Source organism: Notothenia rossii (assembly GCF_949606895.1).
Source record: "Notothenia rossii genome assembly, chromosome: 7".
Taxonomy (NCBI): Eukaryota; Metazoa; Chordata; class Actinopteri; order Perciformes; family Nototheniidae; genus Notothenia; species Notothenia rossii.
This window is the reverse complement of record NC_136905.1, coordinates 51072381-51090178: the sequence shown is the minus strand read 5'-3', so window position 1 is coordinate 51090178 and position 17798 is coordinate 51072381. Positions and strand designations below refer to the sequence as shown.

General features: G+C 41.5%; 1 protein-coding gene across 5 annotated transcripts in view; it reads left to right on the top strand.

The window, feature by feature from the left end:
- Positions 1-16707, top strand: part of clmna (calmin a) — a 107821-nt gene extending 91114 nt beyond the window's left edge. For 4 of the 5 annotated variants that reach the window (XM_079640284.1, XM_079640285.1, XM_079640283.1 and 1 more), the window contains one exon: positions 12541-16707. In XM_079640284.1, the coding sequence (XP_079496410.1) occupies positions 12541-12667 (127 nt within the window). In that variant the 3' untranslated portion in view covers positions 12668-16707. Of the gene's footprint in view, positions 1-6280; positions 6402-12540 lie in introns of those variants that run through there. The other variant, XM_079640286.1, reaches the window with a different exon arrangement.
- The last annotated feature ends 1091 nt before the right edge of the window (positions 16708-17798 follow it).

Here is a 17798-nt window from a genome sequence, read left to right as displayed (position 1 = left end):
GTCGATGTTTCAGTGTTTTTGTGTTTCTGTGTTTCTGTGTTTCAGTGTTTTTGTGTTTCTGTGTTTTCTGTGTTTTTGTGTTTCTGTGTTTCCGTGTTTCTGTGGTTCCGTGTCTCTGTGTTTCTGTGTGTCGGTGTGTCGGTGTTTCAGTGTTTTTGTGTTTTTGTGTTTCTGTGTTTCTGTGTTTTTGTGTCTCTGTGTTTCCGTGTTTCTGTGTATCGGTGTTTCAGTGTTTTTGTGTTTCTGTGTTTCTGTTTCTCTGTGTTTCTGTTTCTCTGTGTTTTTGTGTTTCTGTGTGTCGGTGTTTCAGTGTTTTTGTGTTTCTGTGTTTTCTGTGTTTCTGTGTTTTTGTGTTTTTGTGTTTCTGTGTTTCTGTGTTTTTGTGTTTTTGTGTTTCTGTCTTTTCTGTGTTTCTGTGTTTTTGTGTTTCTGTGTTTCATTTTTTTTGTATTTCTGTGTTTCTGTGTTTTTGTGTTTCGGTGTTTCTGTGGTTCTGTGTCTCTGTGTTTCTGTGTTTCTGTGTGTCGGTGTTTCAGTGTTTCTGTGTTTTTTCAGTGTTTCAGTGGTTTCAGTGTTTTTTGTGTGTTTCCGTGTTTCTGTGTTTCTGTGGGGGTATAATACGCACGTTTCAATACACATGTATAATACATCTTCCCTGTTACCCTCCCCTTGTTATAATGAAGACAACAGTGCATGTGAAGGGCTGTAATACACATGTATCAGACAATCTCCTCTTGCTATAATGAAGACAACAGGTTTTAAAATGTAAAAAACACTTTTTTTATTTTTTTTTTCCTATTTACATTTACATTTTTTCACACACAAAATCAATAGTTATACTGATTGTAACATCCCAGGACCGTCTCCAGCTTAGAATTCCCCAGATTACTGGAAATATCATGATGGAGTTTTTTCACTTCAGTCAAATTATTCATGTGTATGCTGTTTTTGACACACAGATGCATTACATCTACAAACAGAGCATACAATGAGAGCACATGATATACTTTTGATGTTTGTTTCATTTCTTCGGTAATGTTACAGAATGTTTCGGAAAATGAATATTCCAGGACCACTTTAAATGTTTCGTTTACAATCGTTTCCCAATGACCAGGAATAGTACTGCCAGAACGAACGATATCCAAAATGTCTTCTAGTTTACAAACTTCAGCCATTCTGTTTACACGGGGATCACTATTCACTCTGTTTTCAATCGTCCTCATCACCACACTTATTAAAAGGGTATTGACTACATTCTGATCAATATATACCGAGCGTTTTGCATAGTAGTTCCCCATTTTTATTTTACTTTAAAGAAAAAGTCAATGTATCGAAAAAGAAAAAATCCCTGGCTTCAATCAACCGCAGGTTATTAGTCTTCTTCTTCTCCATCCAACTCGGCATGGATCTTTTCAAGTCTCTCCTTGAGGCTTCTGCAATTTTTGAGATTGTGCAGAAAAGCCTCCGAAGCGCCTTGGATCCTCCAATCATCCGTACAAATGTCTTTATCAATAAGAGTCTGGTCGATCTCAGTAATGAAGTCGGTGAGCCAGAGTCTTTTCATTAACGCGTTGTAATTTTTTCTGAAGAAAAAATCGGGCATGTCATTCAGACAATCGTGTTTCCTCTGGCCGGGGTGACTGACTCGGCATCTGTTGCATATTTCTTCTCTGTGCCGATGTAGCACCCCCTCCACAATATCAACCAACACGGATTTCACTGTGTCCATAAACAGAGACGTCTTGGCCCAAGGAGCAAAATAAGCAGCAGTAGTACTGCAAGGTTCGGGTGTCCAGAATGGTGGTGATGATGGTAGTCCAGGAGTTTGTTCCTGGCTGCAACTCGCGGGGGGAGACTTGGTTTTTCTCAGATCCATGGCTAGTTTTCAAACTGTCGTCTTAGTGGGGGTCCTTAGTTTTAGATGCTTTGCTGAGTGGAGGGAGGGACTTATTGCGTTGAATGGGGGGAGTCATCTGTAGAATTGAGAGTTTTTTCACCAGTATAATGTCCCTCGCTGTTTGAGTCTTTTTTTTAAAAGTTATTTTTCATCTATCATTTTCAACCAAGCAGCAACAGGTCAAATTTAAGAATAAGTAATAGTTTGTCAACATTTTACGGGAAATAGTCAGAGCGCAATGTCACATCTTAAAGACAGCTTGAACTGGATAAATGGTTAGTCTTTTTCAAACATACCGTACGTTCTGCACGTTAGTATATCTGGCCAATTGGTTTAGACCCTACTGCCCTAGACGCATGCTCTCAATAGGGAAGTCAAGCTTTGGGAAGAGGTGTTTCATTTCACAGATCCACCTTGATTCTTGTTGTGCTGGCTGAAGGAAGAGGGACGGGGGAGGAAAATTCAGAGGATGAAGAAGCAGAATAATAACTTGTTTTGTAAAACGGGCAGCACGTCAGTTTCAAGGAAAAGATTACACCGTGTTTATGCATGACATGCAAAATATCTTGAAGCCCTAAAACCACAAAAAAGGTACAAGTATATTGTATTGAAAATATCGCAAAAAGTCGTAATATTGTTTAATGTATTAGTTGCATGTATTTTGCTAAAAACCACTAAGTTGTTTTTCAAAAATATAATGGAAAAAGGAGAGAAAGACAAAAACAGAATATCACAGTATGTTGAAAAATATGAAAAAAGCAAAGCATCTAAAAACATATATTTAGAAAAGGAATATTCGTCAAGTCAAGTTATCAAGACTGCATTGTTTCATCGAAAAAGTGTTAAAATCACAAACTTGCCTTTTAGAGTCACAGTCTTTTAAGAAAATAAAAGTTTTACACAGTGACTGACATTCTGTATGGGTGTTTCACACCCGAGCTGCTGCAGGGGGCGCGTTGAAAAGGGGATGAGTATGTCTGTCTCTCGGGGGGATGGTGTGTTAAGAGTCACAGTCTTAAAGAAAATCTGTTCAGAAAAAGTACTTAACTTTCTACCAGTTGTAAAGTTGTCATACATAAAAATTCTGTTTTGTTAAGAGCTACCAAAACATAGTAAACATCGCAATTATTCCCAAATAAACTGGGAATGGGGACATTGATAACATATTTTAATGTTTAATTTTCTTCAGGGCTACCGTAGTGCACATTGATGAACACTTTAAAACAAAAATAATGCTTACAAGTGTAAATGAGCCGGATTTTAGCTTTGAGCTAATTTCCATCTGTAGTCCCGTCACATACAGCATATAAGGACATGACATTTATATATACAGCAAAAATAAAATACATGATATGCAGAACGAGCATGAGCAGCATACAAGCATTTACCACATGGCAGTACAATGTAGCAGCTATGATATATAAAGTGCAAGATAAGATAAAAGTGCTACATAAAGTGCAAGAGGAGATACCCCTGTGTTAAAGTGCATTTATTTAGCGGTGATTACACGTCTGTTTGTTGCTCAACCATTCTTTAAGTTGACCTTTAAAACTATTGAGAGTGGGACAATCCCGTATCTCAGATGGGGGGCTATTCCACAATGAGCTGCCTGTTAGGCTCTTAACACCCCATGGCCCTGCAGTCGGCATGAGGCTGTAAAAGTACAGAAAACAGGCAGGCAGGGGGGTTGAAAGATGACTATGTATTAGAGAGCCTGAGGAGACACATTTTATCGCCCATGCCTGACTGTTTATCTGTGCATTTTCAACTGTAGAAAATACAACACAAAAATGCCCAGTGCTGTTAAGAAATAAGTTCAGAAAGCTCTGACTCCAGTGGACAAGTTGTGGTTCAAATTCAGAGGATTAAGAAGCAGAAAAATAACTTGTTTGTAAAACGGACAGCACGTCAGTTTCGAAAAAGATGACACCGTGTTTATGCATGACATGCAAAATATCTTGAAGCCCTCCAAAAAAAAAAAAGTACAAGTATATTGTGTTGAAAATATCGCAAAAAGTCGTAATATTGTATAATGTATTAGTTGCATGTTGTATTTTGCTAAAATCACTATGTAGTTTTTCAAAAATATAATGGAAAAAGGAGAGAAAGACAAAAACAAAATATCACAGTATGTTGAAAAAATATGAAAAAAGTAACATTGTGTTAAAATAAAAATGTTCTCTTGCCAAGATACTTTTAGACACACTTTGAGGTATGCAAAACCTTAAAACTGGAACACTGATGGCTGGCTTACGCTGCAAACTTCATCACCTTTTAACAAGAGAGTAAGTATATAAAACGTTATTTTGTATATTTTACACATCAACAGAAACAGAGAGAGATGGCAGGAATTGCAGTCTCCCCCCCCCCCCCCCCCTTTACAGACACTGTGTTTTAGAGAGAACAAATACAGGTGTAAGGTAAATGTTTTTAAATTACATCTCCCCTCTGTCTAGTGATAAGATGGCAGGAAGGGGGGAGGAGGGGCAGGGCCAGGCTCACACAGTCACCCCCCCCCCCACACACACACACACACACACACACACACACACACACACACACACACAAACTGTGTGAGACTCCATCCCTTCCACTAAAGTACTTCAACATTAGTTAACAGTCTCCCCAAAACTTAAAAGCCATTATGAATCATAGTGCTAATACACAATAAATAGAATATATACACAGAGGTTGTTTAACACACAACATACAACATTTAATAATTATATGAAGTACTTACCAGAGTTTTTCAGGAACAGATCCAGGTCAGGAAAACGCAGAGAAGAAATGCCAGGGTTGTTCATCATCACCTTTCTCTTGCGTTAGAAACTAGATATCCTTAAAGTTTGTATGGTGACTTTAGTATAGTAGAGAGGGGCAGCATTTGCCTGTATCACTGCAGAAGGAAGGAGGCTTTGAGACGAGAGTAGATGTTAGCTTAGATTCCCGTTAGAAAGGGGCTGTCTGATGAAGAAGAAAAGTGGTAACATACATCAATACTATTTTTAATTATTGTGTTTATGGTGGGCTTTTCTTTAGGGGCTAAAATAAGATTTGATGTAGCCCCGGTCCACAGCAGGGGTTAGGGGAGACCGTCACACACACACACAAACACACACACACACACACACACACACACACACACACACACACACACACACACACACACACACACACACTTGGGGCGGGCCCACCTGTCACTTTTTGTGCATAATAATGTGATTGAAACAGAATTTTTTATTTTATTTTTATTTTTATTTTTTTATTATACACCATAAGGCGCAACAGTGGGGGCTTTTCACACCTGTGAATACACATCACCCCCCTCCTATCGACGGATCTCACACCTACTTGGGATGTCACACCTACTTGGGATCTCACACCTCGAACAAAGGGAGACGGGACTTAGCTCATTTGCATAATTGGGGGAGGTGTGACCTGTCACTTTGGTATGCATACTAATGAGACGAATGCGGCATGAATATAACTACTTGCACAATTTGAGACACAGCAGTGAAAAAGTTGTTAGGGAGTGTTTCGGTATGACTTTGTGCTGACACGCATAATGCAGAGCACAGCACACAATAGCACGCAAAGTTAATGTATCATGAGTATTTGATGCCAGTACTTATTTTTCTTCTTCTTCTTCTGTGGTGGAGGTGTGTTTTTGAAGAGGGAAGAGGGATTTTCACTTTTATTTCGTTTGTTTCTGTTTCAATCGTTTCTTTAACTGTATGATCTTTCGTTGGGATATTTGTACTCTTTGCAAGTACGGTTAATACTTCTTCGTGAGTGTTTTTCCGTGCCTTGTGGCGGGGATGGCGTCCTTCGGGGCACCGCCGGTGTCTCTGAGACACGGAGTGCGTTTGGTGGCTCAGGCCGCAAGCACAGTGGAGAAAATGCTGCTGGCTGTGGGGTATCAGGTCGGTCATGTAAACATCTCCTATGCTTTCCGCATGAACAAAGCGGTCGTGGTCTTTTTGACAGACCAGAAATATGTGACGGAACTTATTGAGAGCGGATTAATGCTAAACTAGGAATATATTCAAGTTTCGCCGTTGGCGACACCGTTCACGCGGATCACTGTGTCTGGCGTTCCTCCATTCATCCCGAATGAGGCGCTGGAACGGGAGCTGAAGCATTTCAGTAAGTTTGCCAGTACAGTACCGCACTGTTGCTCTGGGGTGTAAGGATGAAAAACTAAAACATGTCCAATCTCTGCGGAGACAGGTTTTCATGTTTCTGAATTGTCCCACTAAGAAACTAGATGTGTACTTCCGGGTGAGGCACGAAGAGGGTTTTTATATGGTTTATGCGAGCTCAGGGAACGTAAAGTGTTTCGAGTGCGGGGAGTCGGTTCACAAACGTGTTGTATGTCCACAGAGACGGCACGCCGCTCCGCCGGGTGCGGTTGAGCCCGGGGCTGCCGAGCCGGCGGCCGCGGAGCCCGCCGCTGGGTCGGCGGCCGCGGAGCCTGGTGTCGCGGGGGCCGCTGCTGCACCCGGGGGCTGCGGATGAAGTAGGGATGAATATCGTGAGAGATGAAACAGGGATTGTAGAGAGTTCGGTGAGTGTGAGAGGAAAACATGTGGAAACAGGTAAACGGGTGGGAGATGATGAAGCAGGAAAGGTGAGGACCGGGGCTGTGGGACAGGTGGAGGCTGTTGGTACACAGCAGGAGCTGCCGTCTGGCTCTGGGCGGCAAAAAGAGCTTCAACAGGCTGCAGACAATAATGAGGTGACAGAGATGGACACAGACGGTGAGGGGGATTCTGACTGTGTTTCAGTTGCAGGTAGTCTCTCTCAGAACGCAGAGATATATTCTTTGGAAGAGATTAATGTCTTTTTAGATGAGTCTTTTGGCAAGGCAGTGGAAGTGAGAGACTTTTTCCCTGACACTAACAAGTTTCTTCATACAGTGAGAACTCTTCAGAAAGTTGTAGGGTTAGACCTGCTGGATGAAAAGAAACGCTATCGTCTCAGGAAGCATGTAACTACTAGGAAAAAAGTTACGAAAGGAAGCAAAAAAGGGGGGGAACTAAAAAGGTCTAAATAATTTCAACATGATCATGCAGCACTGGGTGTCTCTTCTCTGCTGTGTGTACCTGTCTGTTCTTTTTATCTATCTCCTTCCTCTAATGCAGGCTTTAAGGGTTGCTTCTTTAAACATTAACGGGGGTAGAAGTGCACAGAAAAGAGCATGGGCGCGGGAAGGGGGGTGCTGAGGGCGCTGCAGCACCCCCTAGCGGCAGGCAGGGGGTGCGGAGCTCCCCTGTCTGAATTATTATTTGACGGTTATTGCTGCTCCCGCTGTGCATAATCTGTGTAATATGTAGCCAATAAATTCCACATTGTTGGTAAAATAATATTTTGGCCTGCCCCAAATGTTTTTTCTGTAGCCCCGGACAATTCTACCTCAATAATATAATACATTAACCGTGCTTTACGTGAACCTCATCAAGACACTAGAAAGGACGACACTAGAAAGGACGGCAGGACTGTAATTTCCCGTGTTCAGTGAATGCAACAGAGGCAAGACACCAGACCAATCAGAGAGTTGCATGGAAATAAAAGTGTGCTTGTGTCATTCAAGCTCGCGGCTCTGTGTGTGTGCGGAAATAGCGCATTTAGTGTGTGTGAGAGAGGGGGAGAGAGAGGGACCGGTGCCAGCAGCAGGGACCGTGTTGTTAGCATCTGGTTAGCTAGCTGCACTAACGGACATACGGAGCTGTTTGTTCCACAACAAGCTGGAGGAGAGCTCTCCTCTCAGACTGAGGGGCTCAGGTGAGCTAAAGGACTCTCTGAGTGTTTAGATAGTTAACTTTAGTCTAAGTTATCTCAGTGGGTCTCAAACGGTTTGGTCAAAAATTATTCAAAAGATTATTTCCGCGGCACACCCTCACATGATCATTATAGTTATAAAAAAAATAAGAGAATAAAGGAAAAACAGTTATGAAATACTATATGGCAGTAAAACAAGAAAACAGTTTGAAAGGGGAGTGATTTGTAAAATATCCATAAAGAAAAAGAACATCTGCTTACAGTTGTGTTTCATCTGGGTGTTGAGAGATGTATCCATAGATCTCTTAATGTTGCTCTCAAAGTGCACCAGATTGTTGCTTTTAACTTCAATATTTAAAAAAAATCTTCCCGGGGGAGCATCCCCCCGGACCCCCCTAGAGGAGGTGAGGTCCGCTCCCCTCTCGTAAAAAAATAGCACTTTACCCCTGCCTATATGCCGTGAGCTGATTATCGAGCCTTCATTGTAACAGTCGCGGGTTTACTGTGTGTTTGCGTGTGGGGAGTTTTTTTGTGCGTGCTCTATGGTGCCCGTAATACTGTTCACTGGAGTCCAGCACCTCAGCACCCCCACTCAAAATACCTTCCCGCGCCTCTGGAAAAGAGCGTTAGTGTTAAAAATTAGATGTGATATTTCTACAGGAAACGCACAGTGATAGCCTGAATGGGACGGACTGGAATGTGGTGGGGGGTCAGTATTTACTCAGTCATGGCTCAATGCCTTAGTGCTGGAGTAGCTGTTTTTTTCTCCCCCTCTCTAAATGTTAAGATTCTATCCAGCACAGAGATAGTGGCAGGTAGAGCCTTGATGGTGAAAGTGGAACTGTTAGAGTTCTTTTTCACTTTTATTAATGTTTATGCACCCAATCAGGGTCCTGCACGTGTATCTGTGTTTCAGTTATTAAAAGACAAGCTAGACACTAGTGTACACGGGGAGTGTGTTATACTGGGGGGGGGGGACTGGAACTAATGTCACTTTAGACAGAATAGGACGGGAGCCTCATCCTCAGTCGTCCCTTTTACTGTCACAGGTGATAAGAGAGGCTGACTTAGTGGATGTGTGGAGGATGAAACACCCCTCTGTTAAACAATACACCTGGATGAGAACGCTAGATGGTGCAGCCAAGTGCAGCCAGGCTAGACAGATTTTACATGTGTGCTTCTTTTATTACTCGTGCAGTGAACTGTCACATCCAACCTGTTGGTTTTACAGATCATCAGCTAGTTTCTTTAAATTTGGTTTAATCCAACAACGAGAAACCTAGATCCTTCTGGCAGTTTAATGTTAAAATGTTACAAGATTTGATTTTCTGTGAGAATTTTAAACTGTTTTGGATCAACTGGAAATCAAAGAAAGAGTCTTTTCCCTCCCTGAGTCAGTGGTGGGAGGTAGGAAAGGCTCAGATTAGAGTGTTCTGCCAACAGTATACAGCCTACTCCAATGCAAACATTAGGAGAGCTATAGAGCAGTTAGAGAAGGAGGTCAGAGAGTTAGAGAGTGTGTCTGCTCGAAATATAGAACAGTCCCTCCTAAAACAACAACAGCTTAACTGTTTTCTTCAGGAGAAAGCCAAGGGAGCTCTGATCAGAGCCCGTTTTACTTCCTTGAGAGACATTGATGCACCAACCACCTTTTTCTTCAACCTGGAGAGGTCTGTGGGCCAAAGGAAGCAGATGGTATGTCTGCGTCTCCCCGATGGACAGGTAACCTCTGAACCTGCTGGGATGAGGAGGCATGAAGTGTCCTTCTACACGGACCTGTTCAAAGCCGAAAGTTGTGACGTGGAAGCTACTGATGAACTTCTTCAGGGTCTTCCACAGCTGAGTCCAGCCGAAAGTGAGACCCTGGGCTCTGACATTACGCTGGAGGAACTGACCTCTGCGGTGAAACAGATGGCCTCCGGCAAGGCTCCGGGCATAGACGGTTTACCTGCAGACTTTTTTAAACATTTCTGTAGTATTCTAGGACATGACTTGCTAGATGTATTGATGGAGTCCTTTGGGAAAGGGACTCTTCCAGCTTGCTGTAGGCGTGCAGTGATTTCACTGTTGCCTAAGAAAGGAGATCTAACCCTGCTGAAGAATTGGAGACCTGTGGCTCTCTTATGTACGGACTATAAGATACTGTCAAAGGTTTTAGCCAAAAGACTGAAGTGTTTTATCGAACTTCTTGTCTGTACTGATCAGACATATTGCATCCCTGGCAGATCAATTGTGGACAATTTGTTTTTGATGAGAGACACTTTTGATGTTTGCAAACTGTATAATATAAATGTTGGTATTATTTCTATTGACCAGGAGAAGGCGTTTGATCGTGTGGATCACACTTTTCTGGCTGCCACATTGCAGGCTTTTGGTGTTGGGGAGCATTTTTTGTCCTGGGTTAAGTGTTTGTACAGTGATGCATGTTGTGTTGTGAAGGTGGGGGGAGGGCACTGTACCACTTAAAAGGGGGATCAGGCAGGGCTGCCCTATCTCAGGCTTAGTATTGCCGTCGAGCCGCTTTTGTGCAGGCTTAGAAACCGGCTGAGGGGCCTGTGCCTGCCAGAGTCAGCTCAGGCCCCCCCGGTGGTTGTATCAGCTTATGCTGATGATGTCAGTGTTTTTGTCCAGGGTCAGCGAGATATTCAGGAGCTACAGGACAGTTTAGCTTTGTACAGGAAGGCTGCCTCAGCCAAAGTTAACTGGGAGAAGAGTGAGGCAGTTTTGGTAGGTCATTGGAGTTTGGAAAATAGGCCCAGTTTTCCTGGTAACCTTAGCTGGGGAACCAAGGGTTTAAAGGTCCTGGGAGTTTGATTGGGGTCTGAGGATATAGTGGCACAGAACTGGGAGGGATTGCTGGGAAAGGTGCAAGCAATATTAGCCAAATGGAAATGGCTGCTACCCCAGCTGTCCTACAGGGGAAGAGTTCTTGTAGCCAACAATCTGGTTGCCTCGTCTCTGTGGCACAGACTCCAGGTGTTAACCCCACCGCCGGGCCTCATGAAACAACTGCAGCGGCTCCTCATGGATTTCTTCTGGTCGGGTCATCACTGGGTGCCAGCATCGGTCCTGTACCTACCTGTGGCGGAGGGGGTGCAGGGCCTCGTGGACATTACTGCAAGGACTGCTGCTTTTAGACTGCAGGCAGCTCAGCGGCTGCTGTATGGTGCCTCTCCCTGCTGGCTGGCTATGTCCCGGCTGTTGCTCTGGAGGGCGGGAGGCTTTGGTTTTGATAAACACCTGTTTCTGCTGAAGGCCCCTGCGTACAAGATAACTGGACTTACACCTTTTTACTGCTCAGTCATCAATGCCTGGAAGATTCTGAGTTTTACCAGACCACTTGACCCCCGGCCTGGGATGTGGCTGTTTGAGGAACCACTGTTTGACACAGGTTTTCTTTCTGGAACCTTTTTCTCTTCAGCCACCCTAAAAAATGCGTTCATTGAAGCGGGAGTGGTAAAACTTGGCCATTTGTCGGGGGTCTCCACAGAAAAACTGGCTGAGGTGACGGGCATTCGATCAACCCGAGTTTTGGAGAACTTAGATGAGGTGTGGTAGTCGCTGTCGCCATCCCACCAGACTTTTGCTCTGGATGCAGATCTGGCTGACCAGTGGAGAAAGGGACATGAGTATGTCTTTCCTGCCTTAAGTGTGGGTCCTGCGGTGGGGGAATGAAGAGAAGAGGATGGTCTCCTGCTATCACTGGGGACTCTAACACCTGGAAAGTTCAGCTCCTGCAATGGAAAGAAGCTAGATCTTAGCTGCGTAAAGGTGCTAAACCTCAGTTATCTCGCAGGCGTCAGAGAGTAGAGGTGGACGGATGTGTTTGGCTTGGGCTTTTCCCCTCAGGGCAGCTGGCGGATCCTGTATAAATCTGATGGCTGACATCCAATGGAGAATTATACACGGTGCAATAGCCACTAATAAATACAGAGCTCATTTTGACCCAGTCACAAGGGGGGGCTGTCCGTTCTGTTTTATGGCAGAAACATTGGAGCATTTAGTAATGTCCTGTCCCGGATTGGCTGATCTTAAAACATTTTTACAGGGGTGGGTGGAAGGTTTCGGGGAGGTTTTCTCCTTACCACTTTTTGCCCATGGCCCCAAATACATCCTGAAAAAGAAGGAAACCCTACTATTGATAAATGTATTGTTTGCTAATGCAAAATTAGCAATCTGGAAAAGCAAGAACCAACTTGCTGGAGTGGGATGGACGGATGCAGTGCTCTGTCTGAGGGTGGAGCATGCGTACTATACGCTGATCAATCATCTGCAGGGGTTTCTGGATGTGTGGGCTGTTGGGCAGGTTCTGTGCTCACTGGGGGAGAATGACTCTCTAATATTGACGTTTTTAAAATTAGGTGTAGTCTTTGTTTTTAAAGTGTGTAAAAGAGGATGTTTTTAAATGGGTAATATGTTTCAAATGATATATATGTTGGTAGTCATGAAAATCTGGTTATTTATTTTTTGGAAATTGTAATGTATTAGGGTTTTTCCAACTCTTTTGCAGGGTGTGTGTATAGTTAAAACAAATGTAAATAAAATGTGTTTTAAAAATCAAATCTTCTTCTTCACAATCTGTATACTGTTGACCTTATTTGGACCTTTGTTTTGTTGTGTGTGTGTGTGTGTGTGTGTGTGTGTGTGTGTGTGTGTGTGTGTGTGTGTGTGTGTGTGTGTGTGTGTGTGTGTGTGTGTGTGTGTGTGTGTGTGTGTGTGTGTGTGTGTGTGTGTGTGTGTGTGTGTGTGTGTGTGTGTGTGTGTGTGTGTGTGTGTGTGTGTGTGTGTGTGTGTGTGTGTGTGTGTGTGTGTGTGTGTGTGTGTGTGTGTGTGTGTGTGTGTGTGTGTGTGTGTGTGTATAGGTGCGGTGAGAGCTCTGAGCTGTATCTGCTGCTGCTGCTGCTCTGGCTGCTGCTCTACTGTTTCTTGCTGCTGCCTCAGATGGACCTGAAGACCCTGCCCAGCCTGCTACTGAACCTGGACCACTGAAAACACACACACACAGCTCCACTGCCACTTTCATATTCATTACTCTGACTGCACTCCAAATCAAGTGGAAGCGTTGATGTATTTCAAACTGCTAAAGCTTTTTTAGATTTTTGCTTTTGAGCTTCGATGTGGCTTTATGTAATCTGTATGACAATGTGTTGGGGCCACTGCTAAGAAATAAATATATTGGACTTTGAAGAATCAATTATAAAATAAGTGGCATACTTTTAAGAAAAAAATAGTAATATTATTACAAATTGGTTGTATTTTGATGAAGAAAAGTCAGAATTTTCAAAGTCAGTGCTATGAAACTCACCTTCAACTCTAAGGGAAAGTCTTCATATTATAAGGGATACATCATAACTTCCTATAAAGAAGTTGTATTTTCATAATATTTCTACAAAATAACAACGTTATCTGTTCTTAAGTTTTTTCCGATGATGTTTTTTCATTTGCTCTCCAAAAATGTACAATTAACTCATAGAATTATGGCTTCATTTATGTAACCGGTTTTTCTCAAAATGTATAAATATTCTAGCCGTGGCCCTGACGTTCTGTTTTAAAGACACTTTAGAACGTTTATTGCGGACATTGAAAGACATTATGACTGGACAGCACACTTTTTGTACATACATATATTCTATGGATTTATGGACGCACAGTTGCCTACATATCTTAATAGCCATTTAAGAATACGTTGGAAGTTACTTTACTTTTATCAGATAATAAAACTGGACATAGTGAAGCTGAAGCTGAAATAAAATCAAGCATGTGGATGAAACAACTGTGCTTTCTGAGCTTATGTATCTGTTTTATGTAAAGATGAATGAAGGGGGATTATGATCTGTTGCACTTTTTAATACAAACTGCCAAAGATAGTGCGCATACAGAAAGTACACAACTCACTATAGGAATTGAAGTCTTGTTTATAACACACAGAGGGTCTTCATTTACTCTTGTACTAAAGCGTTGCCCAGCTCTATATTGCATAACAGTTGAGGCAAAATATGTATTTGTAATATTTTATGAGAAATAAATGTTTTATTTGATGGAACGATGCTTGTCCCAGCCTGTCGATAGAAAGAGAATGCTTTACAATGAAATATCTTTATGTTATTTTTGAATATTGTCTGTAATGAAGCACTATGACAAAGTGGGTGAAGTCTCTGTTTACTCTGAATTAAAGTACTAGAATTCTGTGTTGCCAGTTACGATACTAAAGGCAGGAAATGAGTCAATATGAGCACCAACAGATCTTTGGAAAACCGGTCATTCAAAATTAGTATACACAGTCCATCAACAAGGAAACACAGTTAGTTGAATAAAGTACTAAGGCCTCCTATGAGTTATCACATCCAGTAACAGCATTTTTGGTCAAAGACCTCAGATATTATGGCGAAATGATCACAAATTTTAAAGTTTCAAAGGCAAAATGAAAAGCTAATAAAATATTTACAGTACTAATAAAGTCATGTACAATAGCTAAAAGAAAAAGAAATACCAGAAAATGAAAGAAAGGATCAAATCAAAGTACATGTACAGATCAATGTACTATAATGCCATAAAACATTTTTAAAGATTAACCCAAGAGCACACACGTCTGTTTTGTATCTTAGAAATGAATTTTATTAGTTAGTTGAACTAATTAAAGTCAAATTACTGTTGGTAAAATATTTCTAAACTTTGATTATGATTGTTGAAGAGAGATTCAGGTTCAGTCCACTTTCCAACACTGACTGTTCAGTCTGTTATCGGCCTATTTGAATAAACCACATTCAGACCTCAGAATGACATTAGTATGTATTTTGACCAGCATAGTGTTATCAACAGCTCCCGGAAACGTAAGTTCTAATATTAAACTAGATAGTAAACTAGAATGCTTTTCAGCCATAAACCTTGAACAATTAAATTCAATGATTATTTCTTCTAAACCATCAACGTGTATGTTAGACCCAATTCCAACTAAGCTGTTGAAGGAAGTTTTTCCATTAATTAGCACTTCTTTATTAAATATTATGAATATGTCTTTATTATCAGGCTATGTTCCACAATCATTCAAAGTGGCAGTGATAAAACCGCTTCTTAAAAAGCGCAACCTCGATCCAGAGGTTTTAGACAACTATACACCTATTTCTAATCTTCCGTTCCTCTCAAAAATTATTGAGAAAGCAGTCGCAAAACAGTTGTGTGATTACTTAAAAAACAATGATTTATTTGAAGATTTTCATCATCATAGCATTGAGACAGCTCTGGTTAAAGTCACAAATGACCTTCTAATAGCTTCAGACAAAGGACTTGTCTCTATTCTTGTCTTGCTCGATCTCAGTGCTGCATTTGATACTATCGACCATGATATTCTATTGCAAAGACTAGAACACTTAGTTGGCATAAAGGGAACTGCTTTAGGCTGGTTTAGGTCCTATCTATCTAAACGGTCTCAGTTTGTACGTTTCAATGATGAATTTTCCACGCAAACCAAAGTTAGCAATGGAGTGCCACAGGGCTCAGTTCTCGGAACTATTTCGTTCGCATTATATATGCTTCCGTTAGGCAATATCATAAGAAATCATTCTGTACATTTTCATTGTTATGCGGATGATACTCAACTATATTTATCAATCAAGCCTGATGAAATGAATCATCTAAATAAAATTCGAGAGTGCCTCAAGGACTTAAAAACGTGGATGACTTAAACTTTTTGATGTTAAACACGGCCAAAACTGAAGTTATTGTGCTCGGCCCGAAGAATCTACGAAACAAACTACCTAAAGATATACTAACTATGGATGGCATTAATTTGGCCTCCAGTGGGACTGTAAGGAATCTTGGTGTTATATTTGATCAAGATTTATCCTTTAACGCCCACATAAAATCAATTTCAAGGACTGCCTACTTCCATCTATGTAACATTGCAAAAATCAGGCATATCTTGCCTCAAAATGATGCAGAGAAACTAGTCCATGCATTTGTTACTTCAAGGCTGGATTATTGTAACTCCTTATTATCAGGGTGTACCAAGAAGTCAGTCAAGTCGCTTCAGCTGATTCAAAATGCTGCAGCACATGTACTAACCAGAGTTAGGGAAAGGGACCACATTACTCATGTTCTGGCTGCCTTACACTGGCTCCCTACAGAACACAGGATAGAATTTAAAATTCTTCTTCTCGCCTACAAAGCCCTTAATGGGCAGGTGCCATCTTACCTTAAAGAACTCATTATACCCTAATGTCCTACTAGGGCATTGTGTTCCAAGAATGCAGGGTTGTTGGTTGTTCTTAGAGTCTCTAAAAGTACAATAGGAGCCAGAGCCTTTTCTTATCAAGCTCCACTTTTGTGGAATCAGCTTCCAGTTTGTGTTCGTGCGGCAGACACCCTATCCGTTTTTAAGAGTGCGCTTAAGACCTTCCTTTTTGATAAAGCTTATAGTTAGGGCTGATTAGATTCAGCCCCTAGTTTTACTGATATAGGCTTAGTTTGTCGGGGGACATCTTACTTCTTCCTTCTCTCTGTCTGTACCTGTGTACTCTCATGTTTCGATTAACCCAGCTTCCCCAAATGTCTTTCTTTTTGGTATATACGCCGGGATCTGGAGTCATGGATGATCCTGTTGCCGCGGTCCTGTTACCTGGATCGCGAGCCCTGGATCTTGAGTCGTGGCTGTGGTCCTGGATCATAAATCCTGGATGGATATCCTCGTGGATTCATCTTCCTATTATACAGACATGCATTTCCAAACATTTGGACTACCTATGTTGTAAATGTATTATCTTGTCAATTTACACACAGCATCTATTGCACGTCTGTCCGTCCTTGGAGAGGGATCCCTCCTCTGTTGCTCTCCCTGAGGTTTCTCCCATTTTCCCCTTTAAACTCTGGGTTTTCTGGAAGTTTTTCCTTGTACGATGTGAGGGTCTAAGGACAGAGGGTGCCTCTCAGTCGTATTGTCATACTGATATTCTGTACAAACTGTGAAGTCCACTGAGACAAATGTAACATTTGTGATATTGGGCTATATAAATAAACATTGATTGATTGATTGATTGATTGATTGATTGATTGATTGATTGATTGATTGATTGATTGATGGAAATGGCACAGCTCAGTTTTACTGGAGACATTGCACCATGGGCTGATTAGGGTCACTAATGTCAGTCAGTCAGATAGAACCTTCAGGTTAATGTTGAAATTGAAGCATGAAGATTAAAGATTATAAAATAAGTTTCTCTATCAAACCTTGTTATGATGAGAAACATAATTATTTCATGAGGAAAACATAATCATCTTGTGATGCCAGGAAAAATAAAGATTGGGACACTGTCCTTTACTACCTGATGAGCATTAGGTAAGCATTAAATAAAATCTAGCATTTGTATACGTTTTTAAATAATTAAATCTGGGTTAGGGCAAGGGCCTAACTTTGTTGTCAAAGTGTAACCACCTTATAATTAAGATATAATAAGGATAATAAGGATTAGATTTTTAGTATGTGTCCCAATATGCAAGAAAAGGGCCCTCTTGGTCTGAAACTGAGTGACCATCACGACTCTCTGCACATGTCCTGAAATACTGTGTCCCTCTGAGTCTGGGACGGGACGTGAGGAAAGAGTAGGACAGTTTAAGGCTGTGTGTGTGTGTGTGTGTGTGTGTGTGTGTGTGTGTGTGTGTGTGTGTGTGTGTGTGTGTGTGTGTGTGTGTGTGTGTGTGTGTGTGTCTCCAGTGACTATGGCCACAGGACCTTAGCAGCCCCCCCACCACCCTAACCCTGAAAGGACTGACCTAGTAAAGCATAGCTTTTGTATGGGAACCTTACTGTTTCATCAGCAAGTCGAGTGCAATAAAGGACATCTTTTAAACTCTCATCTTCTCTTGTATGTGTTTTTTTTTTTTTCCATTTTAGAGATGTTAGATCTGTGAATACTTAAATTATACAAATATAATTGTTTATCACTTTTTTTCATTTAAAGCTGCATTTTTCTATATGTTCACTTCAACAATGGGTCAGATGTGAAGTGTAAAAGAGGTGGCTCGAGGTGACAAATCATAATGATCTGAATCTCCTGTTCCACTCCGCTCAACTGAGCTTTTGAACCCCTTTTAGCCTCTTTCAGTTCATTATTTAGTCTGAAATAAA